Source organism: Hippoglossus hippoglossus, chromosome 9 (assembly GCF_009819705.1).
Source record: "Hippoglossus hippoglossus isolate fHipHip1 chromosome 9, fHipHip1.pri, whole genome shotgun sequence".
Classification (NCBI taxonomy): Eukaryota; Metazoa; Chordata; class Actinopteri; order Pleuronectiformes; family Pleuronectidae; genus Hippoglossus; species Hippoglossus hippoglossus.
Window position 1 is genome coordinate 18,487,811 of NC_047159.1, and position 20,492 is coordinate 18,508,302.

The window sequence follows — 20,492 nt, forward strand, 5'->3', positions numbered from 1 at the left end:
CAATGAATCTAGAATGCACATTAGTTTAGTTTTTTTAATACCTGAAAACAATCACCTTTACAGATTGCACACAGATACACAATCTCACATGAATATACATTTGTGCAAATCGCAGACAGTAACCAGGAGCGTTTTTCTCGCGGATTGGTCAGAGCAAACAAGGCAGTTATAAGTTACACAGAATTAAAAATTATTCAGGATAACTTGCCCAATACACCTGCAGTTTTCCTCTGGCTTTATTAACCAAAAGCAGATCATTATGAATTTGTTACAGCGCGGGTACATCCTTTTTCCATTAAGAGATCTTATGTTCACATCAGCTGCAGCAGACGTGGTTTCAATCCACGTCCAAATCCTGCACAATAAAGACAACATGGCACTTGAACCTCAACTGTGCAGCTCTGCAAAACAGGACAGTGTAAGGATTACTGGAAACATAGAAAAATATCAAATTCATCAGCTTATGAACTGAGTCGATCCATTTCAGACTACGTACACTGCTGGGAATGATTAGGCAGATAAGATTAGACAATGGAGAACCAGAGTTAAGCCTTTTTCAGAATATGCAACAAGTAGCATCTCCATGAAGTCCTGATGAGTTACCTCTGTTGAGCTGAGTCCACGCCTCCGACAGCCTCAACATAAATAACACTATATACTTCACACATGAACATTGTGATGCAGGACTCTCACCATAGAATCCACTATATTGTCATGTGTTGCTGTTTTCTTGTCCTGTAGAAGCCACATTGACAGAAACTGTTACACGTGTCAAACGTCCGACAGGTCCATCATCATTTGGATTTAGAGCATCCTACCATCAGACCAGACTGAAAAGTGTCCGCTCATGGAATTCTTGTCAGAAAACGTCATCAGTGATCTTCAACATGTTGCTGTGATCCAGGAAGTAAAATCACCTCTTTTAAAACTCCATGATTGCTTTCCTCTCGGCTCTCTAAGTCATAAACTGCCCGTCGATAACAATGTTGTAACTGGCACATACAGCTGTGACAGTTTGACCGGGAAGCCTGAAGTCACTCAGGCTTCGAAGTTGCAAGCGTCCAGTTACTCCTCGGAGCGCAGAGCGAGGTTCAGCCTTCGCACTCTCTCGTAGAAGAGCATGTAAGCGTTGGAAGACAGCACCTCGTGCAGGCTGGCTTTTCGCACCGAGTCGTCCGACACCCAGAGCCACTGGGAGCTGAGGGGCGAAGAGCTGCGAGGCGAGGAGGGGCTGCGGCGGTACGTGACGAAATGTCCTGAGTGCATGTCCCCGTGGTGAACCAGCACGGCCGTGAGCTGGAAAAGGTATTCTGTAGAACTGGGGGAGGAGACAGTGTGGTCACAAACATACACAGACTGGTGACAAATTGGAGTAAAAAGCAACACAAATAGTAAAGTGTTGAGGTAACATAGGGCCAGCAGTTGACTGCAGGTGACTGAAGGCGGTATTTTTTCAGGAACGATTCATCTATCACACCAAACAGTCTTTGACTATATTTTAATTGATCTGGTTCTCTCTCAACATTATGCTATGCTTAATCAAAACTGATTATGGATTATTCAGAACCAGTTTGGCACATTCTCTTACAAAATTATAAGCTGAAGCCGCAAAGAACATTTACATCTTTCTGAAAAATCACTTAAACAGACAGATGAAGGCAGCAATGGTCCTCATTCCACGTCTGAAAAGGCTTTTGATTACCTCCACAACACTGAGTAACCTGATATGTGTGAGTTCCTTCTGTTGTTGCACCGTAATCTTTTGCTTTCGTCGAGGTTACCTGTAGTCATACATGAGGCCGAGCTGTGGGTTCACACCAGGAGAGTGAAGAAATAAAGATGAACAGGTTCCATTGGAAAAAGGTTTGTTGTTGTTGTTGTGATTTTCTGCATCTGGAAATCAAAATACAACAAATATGATGCACTATAAAAAAGGTCATATAAAGTAGAATGATATTACAGAGACAAATTCAACATACCTGTGCCATTGGAGGTGACATCATCTGTATTTTCTGCTTTCTTGGGTTTTGGTGCACATGTGAGCCGCTTATTTCTCTGCATGGGAACTTTGTGTTTGTAGTGGTCCATCGTTAGATACTCTGTGAACTGCACATGCTCCTGTTTTTTGATGGGGGTTCCTTCACTGGACCACGTCAGTCTTTGTAAATGGATGCAGAGGCACTGGGGGAGCTGGAGGAGGGAGGAACACATCAGAAACAGACAAGTTTGCAAAACAGACAAAACATAAATAAATAATATAAAGTGACAGTTACCTTTCCCAATTTTAGCTGTTTAACAAATGTTGTTCTCTGACTTTCCAGAACTTGTCCGATGGCTGCGGACTCTTGTTGAAGCTGAGGACAAATGATCCAAAACCAAAATTAAACAAAATCAGCTAAATAAATGTCTTTATAAAGAAACACAAAACAATAACATGTAAAATAAACCAGTCACATGAATGTAAATGCACTTACCATAATATTCCTGTCTATGGTTTTCAGTGAATTACTTATTTAATGAAATGTTTTACCAGAATTTGCCTCTGACACTGTGGTGAATGTACCTTTGTGCAGTTTTCACACTCTACTTCTTTGATGGTTTCTGAGGAGATGAAATGCTGAAGACACTGATCGAGAGAGATAGGTCGACCCTGAGGACACACACAGATCAAATTATGACAATCAGAGCAACAACAAAAGCATAGTGAGAAGTGATAGTATGATAACACTTAATATGCATGTGTTTCTGATGTTTTTGCTCACCCACTGAGGTAAAGGGATGGACAGGGAGAGACTCTCAAATGAGTCATACCGCACCGGACTCTGTAAAAAAAACGAAGCAGAGTTACAAATCAGCTCAAGAGGGTAAAAAGTCAAATAACACAAACTAACATGTTATTCACTTGACTGGCTACAAACAAACAAACAAACTCACTTGTTGCTCACAGCGCTTGCAAGACATGTTGCTCGTTAAACGGCCATGAAAAGGATGATGGCACTTCCAAGGACTTGGTATTGGATGAAGTGGGGCTGCAAAACAAGAAATTTAAAAAGTTAAAATTATTATTATGTGTGGTTTAATAGGCTATTATTAATAATTGCTTTATTGTCTTACCTCGACTTCTGCAGGTCATAGAATTATCATCTTGATCAGGGAGACTCTGATAAGAAATGAAGACATACATACAGAAGAGTTAGGAGGGCCGTACCAGATTTGTCACAACTCTCTAACACTGGCTATGGTTCACATTAAGAGACATAGAGAGATCTAGGATGCAGATTTAGTGTTAAAATGATGTAACTATCCACCTCAAGACCACACATGTACTTCAAAGTGCTGAACTATAAAACATACTGTATGGGAGGCATGTGACACACAAGAGATGTTTGTGCCGTTTTAGGGACAAAGATGATAACTTGCCTCGAGGGACTGCATGTCGAACAGGTGAGTGACTTTGGGTTGACGATCCCGTTCCTCCTCCAGAGAAGATGTGAGGACATGAAAAAGTTCATGTGCATCCTTGAGGGAATAAAGCAACACAACCAGAGATGATGTTAATAAAACACTGCATAATATATTTTGCACCGAAATGTAAACCAGATACCACTCAACAGCAAGATGACCGACCTGCTCTTCAAATGAACTAATGTGCCAGCGGTACAGTCTGAGAACATCCAGGAGGCATCCGGCATCGAGTACGTCTTCCGACCCAGGTTCGTCACAGGACAGAGCTGTTGGTGTACAAATGTCAGAAATATGAATGAACCATTCCTCTCTAAAGATTCTGACAGACTGCTTTCACATACCTTTGAGTAGCTGAAGCAGCGTGTTAGACAGATGGTTGTCTTTGCACGACTGGATCATAGGCGAATCGGAAAACTTCTCCAGCCACCTGACGAAAGACGGACATGCCGCCAAACCCTGAAGCAACGAGTTGAGGAAGCAGGTGTTGCTCAAGTTCAACAGACCAGGTACCATACCTGAAAGAAAACACAAGTTATTGTTAGTTACTGCTGTAATAAAGCAAATCTATGTATTTATGAAGGCAAACCAAATCTCACCATTCTTTCTCTTCTTTCTCTCTGTTATTGGGCCCCACAAAACGTAGACTCCAGCTGCAATCGCAGCAGCTATTCCACCGATGACACCCCAGTTTTTAATCATCTTGTTTCTGAAAAAACAATATACAGACAGATGACAAATTGAGTTTTACAACCTATCTGTGATTTGTCATCTCAGTTATCTATATTATTAGTTAAGTATGTAAGTATGTATGTGGAGATTCTCAGTCGTCCAGGTCATGTTATATCCAGGTGCTAAAAACGGGTGAACTGCACTTAGTTTTTTTGAAGTTTCCCCTCTCATCCAAGAGGCTTCTTCAGTTCTAACTGACTGCAGGGAGTCCCAGGTATTTAAGTTGTAGGGCCATTAGGAGTCGTTGAGGTTTAGTATGTAGCTCTTTACTCTACACATGACATCTTTTGCATGACTTTCCGTCCTGGAAGTGGAGGGAAGCCTCGTCTGTTGCTCTACATGAGGTGACTCCAAAGGAAAATTTGAGATATTGAGCTATTAAATTAAACTAACTTCATCAACTGCTCATGAAGACTAGATAAGTACCATATAAATACAGACGATTTAACATTCAATCAACTTACAAAGTTTTGTGCAACAATCTTATTTTTCTGTGTAGAATATAGTTATGTGGAGGTGGTCGGTGGTTTGGGACGATTGTTTTGAATTGTTTGGAAACCCACGTGGGTCAAAACCACTGTTTTCTTCTTCTATGTTTTTATTGAATGCAGTCTGCCCTGAAAACACGGAGTAAACAACACGTAACGTGAAGCAAACTAAATCAATTAATGACACGATCCACAGACCGGTCATCCGATTAGTTTACTGTGGGAAAACAAACGCCTTTAACAAAACAACACACCCTAGTGGTCCTGTTAGGAAAACATGAACTTGTTTGTTGATGTTATTTAATAACATATAAAGGTGATAAAATCCAAGTAGCGACACAAGCACCCCTCCAAACACACACATACGTACATACACGTACACACACACAGACACCACCTGCCCCTACTAACAGCTGAGTGACCATGAAGCACCGTGTTAGCATCAGGTTAGCTTACCAACAACACCGAGGTCAGGCTGCCCTCAGTCAACTACGTCGCTTCCATTCACAACTATTCAAGCTGTCATCTTGACAAACAGGACACGTAAATCTTAGCTACGTTCCACCGTTAGCGGGTTTACCGACCGTTCACGTTAAACCGGACCGTCCCTGCGTGTCTGTCTGTCTGCGCATGTTGCACTTTAACTCCAACGCACGGTGACGTCGCGACCCGCCTGTTCCTCCCGCCCCCGGTCAGAGCCCCGGCTAAGCTCCGGTAGCTGCTGTTTGCCAGGTGGAGAGATTTTACCTGACGACGCGTCCAGTGCCAAGAAACTCCCCGACGAGCTTATCAGAGGATTCAGGTCTGCACCGAAACATCCTGCTCTCATGGCGGAACTGTGGCCCGCCGCGGCGTGTTTCAGCACGGACCCGCGGAAGAGGAGGGGGCGGATGTGTTCACACAAAACACTCCGACATCCCAGTGTGTGTTGTTGTTGCCTTAGACTGGATGGTTTTTGCGCACATTTGTTTTTAAACATACGGTTCTTTATAGCAGAAAGAAGACACAGGGGATATAATTAAAATATATAAATATATATATATGTCTTTACATATATACAGTAATACAACATTTTAAGGAGAAAATAGAGAGAGGATATTATGAGGAAAAAATATACTGTATGTATTCACACAGTGATTGTAAAACATTTTAAGCAGAAAATAAACACAGAGGATATTATGAAAATAGCTGTATAGGTGTATATATGTATATATATAGATTTGTTAATGATATTTGTACAATTTTCTGCCCATAATGTACTGTGGTTTTAGGTAAAATTACAATTCTGACTGATACTCCTATGGTAAAATGTATTTTCAACATCAGTACTGGACTAGGGCTCTGAGTAAATAGCCAATAATACATATACTATTATAGTGTCATATTTAAGAGCCCATTGTAGTAAAGTCCCATCACTGACTGTGTGTGTGTGTGTGCGTGTGCATGCATGTCTATCTATAGTTATGAGGGCCAAGTTTGGTTCAATACCATCATTGTGAGGACATTTTGACATTGTGAGGACCCTTTGGCTGATCCTCACAAGTTCAATGGGCTGTTTGAAGGTTAAGACCTGGTTTTAGGGTTAGGCATAGAATTAGGGCTAGGGTTAGGGTTAGGGTTGTGCATGTGTGTGATTTTGTGTATGTGTGGTGTGTGCTCGCAGGTCTTTCTATAGTTATGAGGGCCACTTTTCACAATTTCAAAGGCTTTGAGGTTTAAGACTTGGTTGTAGGGGATAGAATTAGGTTTAGGTTTAGGTTTAGGCTAGGGTTAGGGTTAGGGTTAGGTTTAAGCATTTAGTTGTGATTGTCTGTGAGTGTGTGGGTGTGTGTTAATGGATCATGTGTGGACCGTGGACCATGGATCCTCGCGAGCTCATAATCTTTATCCACGCTCGCTCTCCCGCCGCGTCGGTCTCGTGCTGTGCACGGCGGCCTCTGATTGGCTGATCGGGACGAACACCGTAGCAGGTCGGTCGCTCTCCTCGGTGCTGAAATTGCAGCTTGTCGTGAGCATGTAAACGGCGATGAGGCCAAACGGAGCTTCAGGACAACACACAGCAACATGGACGATGATCTGTTCCAACTGAGGCAGCTGCCGTGAGTATCACAAATCTCAGTCTTGCGCGTCGACGCCTTCGTCTGCTTTGTCTGTTGTTGCTCCTTCTATTCTCAGCGTGTTTGTCCGACGCGACGCCCTCTGTCAGCCTCGCGTCGTGTTTATTCCTTCAGCTCAAACAGCCTGACATTCCCCCAAAGCACCAGTCACATCATCGCAACACGTATCCAGTCATATTCCCTGAGACATGATCTAAGCCTGAGGAAATATAAGCAGAAACAAACCTGGCACGTTCAGGCTGCTCCTTGTGGTGCAGTTTGTTTACAATCCTGGCGTTTCCCCAGAGGAGACCATTTATGCTCAGGAAGCTGCTTCACTGTGATCTCTGCCTGATAACTTTTCCATCCTAACTTGTAATTGTGTTTGCTGTCATGACTCAGTGGCTACAACGTGATCTAGTTTCAACCTTGCTGCACACACATGCAGCTCAAGGGGGGCTAGTGCAAGTCTGGTCAGCATTTCTCAAAAACACACAGTTCCACAGTAATTTCTAATCCTCCCCCCTCCAAAAAAAATAAGGACAAAAGGAAATTGTTCATCATCTTAATGTCTAAAATGCTATAATGAAAATGCCGGTGATATTTTCAAGGGATTTTTACAGTGTAGCTGGATATTTATATATTTACTTCTCCTTCAGATTTCTGTCTAAAAAGCTTGACAGTGAAAATGAGAGTAGTTTACAGTAAAAGAGATTTAACCGGACCTGTTATAAACTCATCTGCCAGACAAGGCACTTTTATTTATACAGCACATTTCATACACAGAGTTAGATTCAAGGTGCTTTACAGGGACATTCGAAACAACACAGAGACAAAATTTAAATGGATCAATTCAAAATCAGAAAACACCGTTTAAAACAATTTTCAAGGAAATTAAGAATGATTAAAAACAGACGGATAAAATGAGTCAAGAGATTGAAAGAAGTAAAAGAAATAAAAAGGAAAAATCTGTTTAAAACTTATAGATAAGTTAAGCTTCATTAAGTAAAATAATGAAAACAGAATAGAAAACAATGATGCTATATGGATTCTAAAATTGTTTATTTAATTGTTTTCGTCTAGATTTAAAATGTAAAAATGTTTGCAGCACCAATACTTCCCCTAGCACGTGGGCAGTGTTATGTAATTACAGTGTTCAGTCATCGCTGCCTCTGTTCAAGTTCTCTTACAGACTTTCATCCTGTTGAAACGAACCATTATCTAAGTGTGGGAGAAGATTACACCTTCTGTCTGTAGCAAACATGCATTTCTCTGGGTAATTAGCTGTTATAAGGTTCCCAGAGCAGAGCGTGCTGTGCTGTCAGTTGGCCTAACATGGTTTACCCATGGGATGACATTGCCACCCATTCACAAAATCAGTGCCAGAAAAAGCTCACATCACCTAGGCAACAGCCACCGACTCTCATTTTTACTCAGCTTTGTGCCTGGAGGGCATCAGACCTCTGAAACTCATCTGGCAGTCAAACTGTAGATATGAACATCCTCACACCCTCTAGGGAGGAATTTATGGGGCAGATAGAGGGAGTGTAACCCACCAATAATCAAAACTGACCTGTACAACCCCCCTATAATCATAACATCACACCAAATGAAAAGTTATGACCATTATCAAACATGATAAAGTGGTTGGTTTTCTTGATTCCATTTATTTCGCAGCACAAACAAAGAATATCTTTTTTTCCCCGCCAATTTTATGGTAGCTACTTTGGCTGCTACTATAGCTATTATCTGCCAAGTATAACCTATAAAATAGAAAAAACTTCTAAGGTATATCAAGCTATTACTTATTGGCAAGAAATTAGAATTTAGAATTTATCCAGAGCATTTGACCTTCACCCCCTCCCAATGTTCAACCCCACTTTAACCCCTTGCCCACATTTGATTTTTTGTTTGTCTGTTTGCAGTGTCGTCCGCTTCCGTCGCACAGGTGAGAGCACCCGCTCCGAGGATGATGGCGAGAATAAAGAGCAGGTTATCAGGATCGCAGAGCAGACTGATCTGGAGTCTGTGGCTCTTGCAGATGGAGCTCCAGTACCTCGGGAGTTCGCCAATCCGACTGATGGTGCAGTATAGCACAGCTCCACTTTTTCTCACACAACTTTTTTTACACCTGTAGACTCACACATTAGACTCACACATGTCTCATTCCTCCAGACACGTTCATGGTAGAAGATGCAGTGGAGGCCATCGGCTTTGGGACGTTTCAGTGGAAACTCTCCATCCTCACTGGTCTCGCCTGGGTAAGCCCTGCTCTGTTATTAAAAAAACATACAAGGAACTGTCTGCAAGGATTCTTATTTTGTTATTTATTTATTGTTTGTTTGTTTGTTTAGATGGCTGATGCCATGGAGATGATGATCCTCAGCATCTTAGCCCCACAGCTCCACTGTGAGTGGAGACTGCCCAGCCTGCAGGTGGCGCTGCTGACATCGGTAATGGCGCTCTGATGTTGTAAAGTGCTCTTGCCTGCAGTGCCATGTGACTGCCCTGATAGTTATTGATTGAGTGCTTTGGGATTGTTTTAAAATAAGTGCCTGTATTGAGCAGTGATGACCATGTGGCAGCAGAGACTAATGGTTATTTAATGCCTTTAGAAACCAAAGCCATATTTACTTTTAGTATCATATCTAACAACATGCAAGCAGATGGACTACAGTTAACAGAAAAGGCCCATTCTAACCAAATCCATCATTGACACATTCAACATACATTTTTACGGGAAAATATTCTAATTATATTTTCCCATTCTTTGAAATTTTGTGGATCACACCAAAACAAAAAGCTACAGTTCTGTTTGCAGAATTAAAATATGTATGACAGGCTGTGCATTATATCAGCTCTGTGCAGTAAAACTCACGTGACATGCACGTCATCACCACCAGACCATCAGGCTTCGGAATTCTTCTCAATTCATGTCCAGTATCCATCTACCTCACATCTACCTTCCTTTTCTTTTTAACATTTTCTCTGACATTGCTCTTCTTCCCGAGCTGACCTTGTGCATAAAACGTGGAACTTGTAATGTTTAAGCTGCTGTGACATACTCAATCCCATTATCATTTATTGTCATTGCTGCAGGCCGTATTTATTGGGATGATGATCAGTTCTTCTCTGTGGGGAAACATATCCGACAAATACGGCAGAAAAACAGTAAGTTCTAATAACACTTCCATTTGTCATAGAGGTGATATCTGTTTCCTCCTTCTGACTTTGTCATTGTGCAAAGTCAAGTTTAGCTTTTGTGTTTCTAAGAGAAAGTGATCAATAGCAGACATGTAGACATGTGCTGGATGTGATGAAAAACTGTTTATCAAGCAGCTTGGTATGTTTTCTTCACGTGCACACACAGGGTCTGAAGATGAGTGTGCTGTGGACAATGTTCTACGGCCTGATGAGTGCATTTGCACCTGTCTATGGTTGGATCCTCGTCCTCCGAGCGCTGGTGGGCTTTGGCATCGGAGGAGCCCCACAGTCGTGAGTAACTTCAATTCATCTCGCTAATCTGAAGCAATGCTACAATGAATGATTTGAGTTTGGAGTAACGGCAAAGTGTTTCTCCTTATAAGGGTGACACTCTACGCTGAATTTCTGCCTATGAAGTCTAGAGCCACGTGCATCTTACTGATTGAGGTATGGAACACACAACTATCATCCAGCTCACTATAGTGTTATTGGTGTCCAGAAAACATGCAACTGTACCTGCACTGCACTGAAATTCTCTGTGTTATCAGCAGAGTTTTGTATAATTTTGACACTAGATTCTTTTTTCTTTTACAACTTGGGCTCCTTGCGGTTGCTTTGCAGATATTTTGGGCGCTGGGCACTGTGTTTGAGGTCCTCTTGGCGATCCTGGTGATGCCCACTCTGGGCTGGCGCTGGCTGCTCGGCCTCTCTAACATTCCTCTCTTCATCTTTGCCATCCTGTGTTTTGTGAGTATGGTGTGATCAGTCGAAAACATAAAAGCACAGGAGATTACAGATTCTGCAACTGACGTGCCTGTTTTTTGGGGGTGTGGTGGGACCAGTGGCTACCTGAGAGCGCTCGATACGACGTGCTGACAGGAAACCAGGACAAAGCTCTGGCCACGCTGAAGCGCATCGCCACAGAGAACGGAGTACCCATGCCACTGGGAAAACTAGTTGCTGCCAGACAGGTGCAGTCGGTCTCTGCAGACCACAAATCCTCTTATTTTATGATTCTGAAATTATCGTGTGTCAGTTATTATGTTTTTATCTTTGAATTCAGGTTATTTCATGTGTCGTTTTCTTTTTTTATCCAGGAGGATCGTGGGAAGATTCAAGACTTATTTTCATCCCACTTTCGCTGGACCACAGTTCTGCTGTGGTTTATTTGGTAAATGGAATGACAGGAAATGGCATGCAGTCATTATCTTCATTCACTATTCACTGGGTTCCTTTTTTTGTCTTATTCTCCAAAACCCTGCATTCTAGTACAATAGACATCAATCTGTGAATTTCCATTGTTTCATTGTCTCTCTCTCCTCAGGTTTGCAAATGCCTTCTCTTACTATGGACTGGTGCTTCTGACCACAGAGCTGTTTCAGGAAGGAGGCACATGTGGAAGTGAGTCAGTGCTTCTCAGGCCCCAGACACACACACACACACACACACACACACACACACACACACACACACACACACACACACACACACACACACACACACACACACACACACACACACACAGTTTAATGACTTGTGTGACTAATATATTTTACATTTACTAAAATTGAAAAACTGAATTTGGGACAAATTCACACATAAATAAATCATCCTTCAAGAAATCCATAGAAATATAAAAGCACACGTGCAGCGGATCACATTAACAATGGCTGACAGGCACTATTGATGGAACTGTGCTGTCTTTATTGTTTTCAGTTCCACCTGCACTGCTGCTGATGTGACAAATGCATGTTGTGCAGTTCATGTGCTGGTCTCCTCATGCGGCCATGTGTCTGAGTTTGTTGTTTTGTGCCTCCCTCTAGTGTCCAAAGGTAATAAGAGGGAGCTCCGATGCAACTTGGAGTGTAAATATCTGAACTCCGATGACTATAAAGATCTACTGTGGACGACGTTGTCTGAATTCCCAGGTACACGTCACTCTTCAACATGTCATCCAACACATTTTTATTAAATAATTTAAGTAATGTTTGGAGACTGGTTTGTTACTGTAGAGTAATTACAGTGATAATATGGAATTAAATTCTTGATAGATTCACTAATGTATTACTGTTTTACAAGATCATTTTAATGCATTTTGACAAAATGGTTATTATTATAGTTTTTTTGTACTTTTTGCATTATAATAACAATTATATACCTGTTACTGCAATCTTCATATTACTTTTAATGCACTGAGACCTGACAATTAAAAAGAAAGATGACTGAATAATAATACTAATATTAGTAACATATATATAATAATACACATTAATGTTGATAGGTGTTTCTGATAGAGGACACACAATCATTACTGGTTGTTTCCATGTCAGTGTATCAGGGGCTTGGGGGCATATCAAAGCCACATATGAACAAAACCCAACATTAATCAATTACATAAATTAAAGGTAAAAATTGTTTTTACTTTTGGTAAAAGTTAGGTAAGTTTACTGAGTTTGCTGCGTAGGACTGCTGGTGACACTGTGGGCTATCGATCGACTGGGACGGAGGAAGACCATGGCGTTGTGTTTCCTCGTCTTCTCTCTGTGCATCATTCCACTCTATGGTTGTGTTGGGAGGTAACGTGGGCTCTGATTTATAAAACATTTGATTTATTCTGGACTCCATGTTTGGCTACTCTGATTGGTATTGGTTGGTCTCTTGCAGGGCATCCATGACAGTGTTGATTTTCATCGCCAGAGCCTTTATTGCAGGAGGATTCCAGGCTGCCTACGTGTACACTCCAGAGGTTAGATGTCCGATACATGTGCAGTTACTTTGCTTTATTGTGTAAATTGCAAACAAGTATTAGCATAGATACAGATACAAATCAATAGCTGAGTAAATAGAGCAAGGACCTGAGTAAGGCTGCCTCCTCAGTGTTTTCTGAACTCTGCAGGTTTACCCAACAGCAACCAGGGCTTTAGGCTTGGGAACAAGCAGTGGAATGGCCAGAGTTGGGGCCCTCATTACTCCCTTTGTGGCACAGGTAACACCCAGCAACCATGTTCTCATTTTAGTACAGAACAGAATAAGAAAGAGTAAAGACGCCTGGTTGTCCTCATCCTGCAGGTGATGCTGGAGTCCTCTGTGTACCTGGCTCTCTCAGTGTACTGCTGCTGCTGCCTCGTCGCTGCCGTCGCCTCCTGTGCGCTGCCGATTGAGACGACAGGCCGCGGCCTGCAGGAGTCCACCCACCGTGAGTGGGGCCAGGAGATGATGGGCCGGGCCTCCTCCTCCTCCCACAACTCAGAGGGAAACCCAAACTCAAACTCCGGCTCCCAGGGCTGAGGACGTCCCGGCCGGAGCTGTGACCAAATGGTGTCCGCAGAGGAGAGAAGAGGCAAGGGGGGGCGAGGAAGCTAAACAAGCTCTCACCCTATGACCCTACGAGCCAGGCAGCACAATATTTTTACATGTCACTGTACTTATAGTCTTCAACCGCCATTGCTGTCACAATCTCACCACTGTATGACTGCACACAGGGTGACTGGGTGACCAAATGACCTGAACAAGTGCATAAACAAATGGTGGAGACAATGGGAGGCCGTCATGAAGAAGTGAGAATTCAAATACTTAGAGCAAAGTATTTGAATCCGCCTTTTCTAATGTAAGAGAAGCATAGGGGAATACAGAGGGTGTCAGGAGTTAGCTTCAAATATTTTTCTCAAAGAGCCTTAAAACTACCTATTCAGTTTGTGGTTGAGAGACCTGCTCCTAACCCCGTGAAAAAGCTGCTTCTATTTGCAATAATGGAGAATTATCTTGTGAACACAAGTCAAAGTCATAAACTCAGCTTTATCAAAAGTGTATCGCTGTAGTGAGGAACAGTTCAACCAACAAATCATGAGATGATTCGATTAAATTAAAGTGACTTAAAGATTCACATGTCGAGGACATCCTGTAGAGTAAGTCACTGACAGTACGGATCCTTTTTGAAACTCCTGTGATGAATATGTTCTTCACTATTATTTCACATTGTAACGTGAATGACATTTGTTTTCTGCTGAAGAAATGAAGAAAAGGGCTTGATGACTGTAGTTATTATTCTGTTAATAACCAAACGTCAGCCTCATGTCTCGGTCGTTACTTGGCCATTTATTTACAGCAGGCGGACAAATCTGCCAAAGTCTCCAACAGAGCGAAATAACATCTGTGACATCATACAGTCGACAGCATTTCATAGTAGTAGCACAAACGGAACGAGTCCGCAGATCCTGAACATTACGTAAGTCAACATTAAAGTATTAGGGAATTTAAATCCGAGTATTAAAACAAACCACAGATTCCTCAGCTCTCGTTAAAATAGAGGAGAATTTGGTGTTATGATCAATTAACTGCACACATTGACCTTAACAAACATCTACCAGGATGTTACTTTCTGTCTTTCTGTAAATATTGTATCAAAACCTGGTTTAGTTGTTGTCTTTGCTTTTGTTTGTGACAAAGGATGATGTGGAGACAGATTGTGCCCAGTCTGATTCTACCAGTAACACACTGATTAAAGTTTTGTTAAAAAAGAAGGGGAAAAAAGGATATTAAGTGGCACAGGTCTGGTAAAGCTGAGCCAGTGTCTGAGATAGAGAGCTGCTGTAAATGTCTGTGTGCACAGATTCATGTCAACACACTGGGTGTAAATGTGTATGATACCATAGTAAATCATCTTTGAAAAAGTGCAGTGTTATCATGTTGTTCTTTAACATTACATTTCATTTAGCTGACGCTTTTATCCAAAGCAACTTCCAATAAGTGCATTCGACCAAGAAGGTACAAACCCAGAACAGCAAGAATCATGTAAGTACATTAACTGCAAAGTGCTACATGTAAGTGCAACTTGACTTAGACCATCTTCTTAGCCAAGGTGTAGTCGGAAGATGTGTAGACTTTGTATTGTCCTGACGTCAACGGGGAGCTCGTTCCACCATTTGGGAGCCAGGACAGCAAACAGTCGTGATTTCGTTTTTATCATGATTTTAATATCTTTAAAATCTAGTGATTTTAGAATTTAGAATCATTATCAGTAGGTTTCTCTACTATTGTATATATTTACTGAAAACATTTTTATAAGCACTTTATATTCTTCTTTTTTAATTGCTCAAACCTCATATAGATAGATGCACAATTTTACCTTACATCTCTTAATTAATACTGGATTAGAACACCAATAGTAGTGTCTCTTTTTTCACATACACGTTATATTGTCTTAAGTGATGTAATTACACCAAATACAAAATAATTCTGAACAAGGCACTGATTTACTCCTTTTTTCATTACTCTGGGACACAAGTTTACAAGCGAGCTTTTGGACCTTTGCCTTTTTGTTCTACGATCTGACCGAAGAGCCTCGCTGCCTCCTGGGCACAGCCTCGGTGAATGGTGAGTCCAAAACCTCCATGGCCGTAGTTGTGTATCACCTGAGAGAGAGCCACTGTGTTTTAGAGGTTCATCTAATTATATTCCTGTGTTGAGTCAAGAGTTGTGGTTTACCTCTATTTTCGTTGCACCAGCCTGAATGGCCTCCCTCTCCAGTCGGACTTTACTGCGAACAGGTCTGAGGCCGGACCAGTCCTCCACGATCCTGGCATGCTGAGGTCACACAACAACACATAAGCTCTCTAACATGTGAACTTTTAACATGTGTTGAAAGACTAGATAATGTCATTATCTCAAAACCGAAATGTTATTACTATCATGTATTAGAGAACAATTATTTAAAATATATAAACTGAAACTCTTTCACAAACAACTTATGAACTGCCTTCAGACCTGCACTGAATTCTCCTGTCTGAAAACAGCTTCTGACATCACCTTACCTTGAGACTGGGCTCGAGCTGGCAAGCTGCTTCCCAGATTTTCTTATGGTCAGCAGAGTTGTTATTTTCACTCCAGTTTCCTATCTGGAAAACCCCACCGACAGTCACAAGACGACTCCTGCAGACACAGACGCTCGTGGGATTAAAACAGGAAAGCAGCTCTCGTTTTCTGGCCACTACCAAAAAGATGTGTGACAGCAGGCATCAGGATTGTAACAGGACACCAGTCCAACCTCTGCAACCACTGCTGGATTTAAATTAAATACACTGTAATATAGCCAAACTTCACATGGGGCAAAGTGAAATAAAACTGCAGCAATGAGCATTATGTGTACGCCACTGAAACTTCCCAGGAATAAATCCAGTATTGGCAGCCAAGCCTATAGAAACTGTTGGAAACATGTATGTGTGCTGCTGCAGGTCAGTGCGTTGTCACGAGCATTATACCCTGGAATGATGTACGGTGAATTGTAGACTCCCGTCTCGAAGTTGTGGGTCAGAATCCAGTGTTTTAACCACGGAGCGTCTACCTGAAACACAGAGGAACAACACGGTTCATCTGCTATTGACCCTCTGCCTTTGTAGTTGGCTATAAAAACTATAAACAGACACTTGATTCCAGTTCACTCTAACCTTCACTATCTGACCGCGGCCTGGTTTCAGGTCAGGGTCAGGCTGCAGCGCTCCTGATCTCATGCCAGTGCAGTTTATGATAACGTCTGGCCCAGTTTCTGCCAACTAACGAAGATAAGAGAGAACAATATGACAAGTTAGGGTTGACTAATTTTAAATCACAAAGGAAGTAACGCTAAAATATATGTTAACATAACTGAGTCTTAAATGTATTAAGTATTATATACTTAATACATTTAAGACTTTATAAGGACTACAATTATTGAATTTTATACTTGTTTAGACTTTCTAAAACCTAGTGGAAAACTTATTTCATGAAAACATACAGTAAATGTAAGTATAATATTGAAAAGCCATCACTAACCTCCTTGAAGGACTCTATTTTCCTGTGGTAAAATTTGACCCCCCGTTGTTGCAACCTGGAAATAACACAGAACCAAATCTTCAATTGGAGCAGTGGAGTAAAGAATCAGTTTTCCTGAACATGAAAAGACATGTGGCAGGTTAGTGTATAGCAGGTGTCCAGGTTTGTCTTTTTGCCATGTGTATGTATGTGCATGTCCATGTGCACTATTTTCATGCATTAAATGTGTAAGATAAGACTTAGTTAGTCTCTAAAGGTGCAACAGGAATTTGTAATAAAATCAATTCGTTCATAAAACCAGCAGTCAGTTGTTTGCTTTCATCTTTTTATTGGGTAATAAATGTTGCTGCAAACAGGCACCACATGAAGACGACCAGAGTTCACTTCAGAGTTGTTAAGTTGAGTTATGGTTTAAAGAAAATGCCGACACAACAAGTCTCTTCAGAAATGTGCTAATCACTCACCAGTCCATGAGCCAAGGTAAGTATGTTTTGCCTTCCACCATGAGAGCAGTGTTAAACCACCCAAACCTGGACATATTACAACAGACAAATAAAAAGGTTAAAAGTCACAAACACAAAATTATCCATACCTATACTTACTTATCCATTATTACGTAAGTTTTTGTATCTGGTATTGGGACGAAATATATTCAAATTATGTTTTAAACCCTCTTAATGTGCTATATATTAATAGGATATTAACATTCAAAACATTTAATTTTGTCAGTTACTAGGAGGAAGCCTGGGAGTAATGAGTGGGCAGGTTAAAGATAATAGTGTAAGCAGTTTTTAAGCAATTATTATTCATAATTTTGTTCCTTAGGCCTGCAATAAAACAATATCAATTCTTATCGCAATATAATCTTATCAATAGTTATGTAACAAAAGTCCAATATAAACTGATATATTGCATAATGAGTTATTGACCTACCTCAGATTTGTAAAATGTTTTTAAGTGTTTGTCATTCTCTGCCCATAAAGAAGAGTTTAAAACCACAACCTTCATTCAGGAGAAAAAAGTTCTGTGACTAATGTGACATTTATCATGATAATTATCAATATCGACTGATATGAACATTGCTATCTTGATATGATTTTTGGCCACATCGCTCAGCCCTAGTTTATTTTCTTTGTAGGCCCACATGTGTATTTGGAGGAAATGTATTTGTAACTTTCCTTTATTTCTTTTTTTTACCTACTTGTATCCAGGGAACATCTGCAGCTCTCGTTCTGTGAGCTGTCTGAAGCCCAGGACAATATCTTTAAAGGAGGGATCCTGCAATTCAAGACCACATCAGTTACTATGACAGCACCCAGGATGCAGAAGCCCAGATAACCCCTGAGTGTGAACCCAACCCTCAGTGAGATCTCTCTGCTGGTGTTCTACTTACAGTGCAGCACTGCAGCTTGACACTAATGGAATGTGTTAATGACAGATGTTGCATACGACAGATATTGATAGAAGTATGAATGAGTCTTTGATGTGACATTGTCGTATCTACATTTTTTCATTGCACATGACCTTTGTTCTTAGTTGTAAAATGTTTTGTGAATAACATCATCTCTGTGAAGTAAAGGAACCAAGTCCTACTCACCGGGGCTACTGCAGTGCAGAGGTTGTAGCCGGACTGAAGGAATATCCCCATATTTACAGACTCTGATGAACTGAGGCAGCTCAGCAAGTAGTCAAATGTCTCTTTATTCCATTTCCTGAAGGTGAGGAAAAATACGCCATTAAAGTGATGCTCCATTTTTGTGGCCTAATTTAAGAATGGAATCAAAGGCAGCTCAATGAGGATGCACTTACGTCTCCTGGACGTTGCCCTTATCATACAGGTAGGGCTGCCAGAAGCCAGCGGCTCCATCACTAGTGGTCAGCGGAGTGAAACGGTCTGCGTACACCTCGATGGTCAGCGGCGTGATGGTTGAGTGATACTGCTCATAGATGCTCTGAGCTGTTGACAGGCCAATGACCCCGGCTCCGATCACTGCCACCCGCATGTCTGAGTTAACACGAGACACCTACATGTAAAGGGACTCTTGACTCATAGTATCCAGATACACCAGATTATTGAGTATTAGATAAGATATTTGTTTCCATACACAGTGTATTGGTGACTGTTATTAGAGGGGTATTGATTAGAGTGGGAAAAAATTGAAAAAAAGACACAAGAAGTCACAACCAACCAACCAGGGACAATAACAGAGATGTAAGCCTGTTGATAACATGGATGAAAGTAAAATAAAGATTATCTCAGAGTATTTGCAGGGTTGGCTGAATAATGCACAAACAACATTGCATAACCTTGTGTCCTACTAACTTGTGATCAGTGCTGGTGTTTATTGTTAAAGTGTAAAGTGAGCGCAGGTCAGAGGGGAAGTGAGGCGGAAACAGTCTGTTCTGATCCTGGAGCAGCCCTGGTTACAATTATGCAGCGGCAGCACATCGCTAAGACAATGAACGGAGCAGAAAACATGAATCGATTATGTTATGTCTCTGCCTCGATGCATAGTCGCTGACTTCCGCGAGACAGGCGGCTGTCCTGACCTGTTCTGTTGCGCCTGCCCACAGTAAGTCATAATAATGAGATACTAAGTCATAATAATGAGATACTATCTCATAATAATGAGATAGTAAGTCATAATAATGAGATACTAAGTCATAATTATGAGATACTAAGTCATAATAATGAGATACTAAGTCATAATTATGAGAAACAGATTTTTATTTTCTTCATCACAGTGGCGGAAATGGGCTTCCATAGAGATGAGAATTAAGTATTAGGGAAAAAAAGGAAATTTACAACCATCAGTCTATGTAACAGAAATGTTACTCTTTAATATCAGACTCGGATTTATTGCGGTGTTGACTGAATCCTGCATTGACAACTTAGTCTAACTTTAACAATCTGAAGAGCTAGAGTTCAACTCATAAACATAAACTATATGAGAAGAGGATATTATACGAGAGCTGTGTGATATGTAACGGCGGCAACATGTCGGGAAGAAAGTTCATCTCAGTTCAGCGAATCAGCGCTTCACAGATCGCTGAGCTGGAAAACGTCAGACTCTGTGTAAGTGCTGCATGGAAACACAGATCAGATACAGACATTCCACAGATCAGCAGCTCTAAAGTGGATCTGTGATGTTTGTAAAAAAGTTGGACCTTACCTCCAGATTCGTGTTCAGCTGCAGGAACTGTTGAAGTCTGTTCACAGCAACAACTCGGAGTGCTGCAGGGACGAGGGGCGGAGCCACACAGACACGGTCATGGTTCACCAGCAGCTGTCAAGCTGTGGTCGCCATGACAGTTCCTCCAAAGTGAATCCAAAACATCTCTCCACCTGGTGGCTGGCTGCAGCATAAGTCATTAACCCTGCCACCTCCATGTTAGTGGATGGAACATGGAGAACAAAATAAACAGTTAATGTACCTGTTCAATAACGTTTTGTCATAGATGCTTCCTGTCATTTTAGGTCCTTATCATCACACTAACAAAAAAGCAAATTTTCCCTGTAAATTTGGTTCTAATTGGTTATTTGATGTTATAAAAACTGGGTTAAACATCATGATTGACTCACAAGACTGACTCGCGAACAGTTGAGCGCACGTATAGTGAGACCTTACTACAGATGGCAGAGTTGCTATCTGGGATATTTTGGCTTCATTTGTGGATAGTGGGAGGAAGCGGAGACGCGTTG

General features: G+C 41.4%; 3 protein-coding genes across 5 annotated transcripts; 1 reads left to right on the plus strand and 2 right to left on the minus strand.

The window, feature by feature from the left end:
• Nucleotides 1–16: 16 nt before the first annotated feature.
• usp30 (ubiquitin specific peptidase 30) lies at nucleotides 17–5,597 on the minus strand. 3 transcript variants are annotated; one of them, XM_034595507.1, is made up of 13 exons: nucleotides 5,430–5,597; nucleotides 4,062–4,171; nucleotides 3,807–3,980; nucleotides 3,628–3,731; nucleotides 3,421–3,519; nucleotides 3,115–3,160; nucleotides 2,935–3,029; nucleotides 2,763–2,822; nucleotides 2,564–2,650; nucleotides 2,274–2,354; nucleotides 1,980–2,190; nucleotides 1,782–1,893; nucleotides 17–1,318 (listed from the first exon to the last, which is right to left on the minus strand). In XM_034595507.1, exons 1-13 carry the CDS (start codon nucleotides 5,498–5,500, stop codon nucleotides 1,066–1,068), a joined length of 1,503 nt encoding a protein of 500 aa, XP_034451398.1. In that variant the 5' UTR covers nucleotides 5,501–5,597; the 3' UTR covers nucleotides 17–1,065. The 3 variants fall into 3 exon arrangements, 2 of the variants coding, with proteins under 2 accessions (XP_034451398.1, XP_034451399.1); XM_034595508.1 differs by having other exon boundaries at nucleotides 5,139–5,511; XR_004614924.1 differs by lacking the exon at nucleotides 17–1,318 and adding an exon at nucleotides 1,345–1,581 and having other exon boundaries at nucleotides 1,696–1,893; nucleotides 5,430–5,540.
• A 948-nt stretch (nucleotides 5,598–6,545) lies between these two features.
• On the plus strand, nucleotides 6,546–13,751 carry svopa (SV2 related protein a). The gene is made up of 16 exons (XM_034595506.1): nucleotides 6,546–6,781; nucleotides 8,704–8,861; nucleotides 8,954–9,039; nucleotides 9,133–9,231; nucleotides 9,878–9,949; nucleotides 10,149–10,273; nucleotides 10,366–10,429; nucleotides 10,604–10,729; nucleotides 10,825–10,953; nucleotides 11,080–11,153; nucleotides 11,307–11,383; nucleotides 11,806–11,910; nucleotides 12,447–12,558; nucleotides 12,647–12,728; nucleotides 12,879–12,968; nucleotides 13,052–13,751. The coding sequence occupies exons 1-16, from the start codon at nucleotides 6,747–6,749 to the stop codon at nucleotides 13,268–13,270; spliced, it is 1,653 nt and encodes a 550-aa protein (XP_034451397.1). The 5' UTR covers nucleotides 6,546–6,746; the 3' UTR covers nucleotides 13,271–13,751.
• Nucleotides 13,752–15,212: 1,461 nt separating this feature from the next.
• Nucleotides 15,213–20,484, minus strand: LOC117767689 (D-amino-acid oxidase-like). Its single transcript, XM_034595510.1, has 11 exons — nucleotides 19,963–20,484; nucleotides 18,599–18,794; nucleotides 18,387–18,501; nucleotides 17,991–18,067; nucleotides 17,254–17,319; nucleotides 16,790–16,844; nucleotides 16,426–16,530; nucleotides 16,240–16,322; nucleotides 15,793–15,910; nucleotides 15,467–15,565; nucleotides 15,213–15,393 (listed from the first exon to the last, which is right to left on the minus strand). Exons 2-11 carry the CDS (start codon nucleotides 18,790–18,792, stop codon nucleotides 15,268–15,270), a joined length of 1,038 nt encoding a protein of 345 aa, XP_034451401.1. The 5' UTR covers nucleotides 18,793–18,794; nucleotides 19,963–20,484; the 3' UTR covers nucleotides 15,213–15,267.
• Nucleotides 20,485–20,492: the final 8 nt, after the last annotated feature.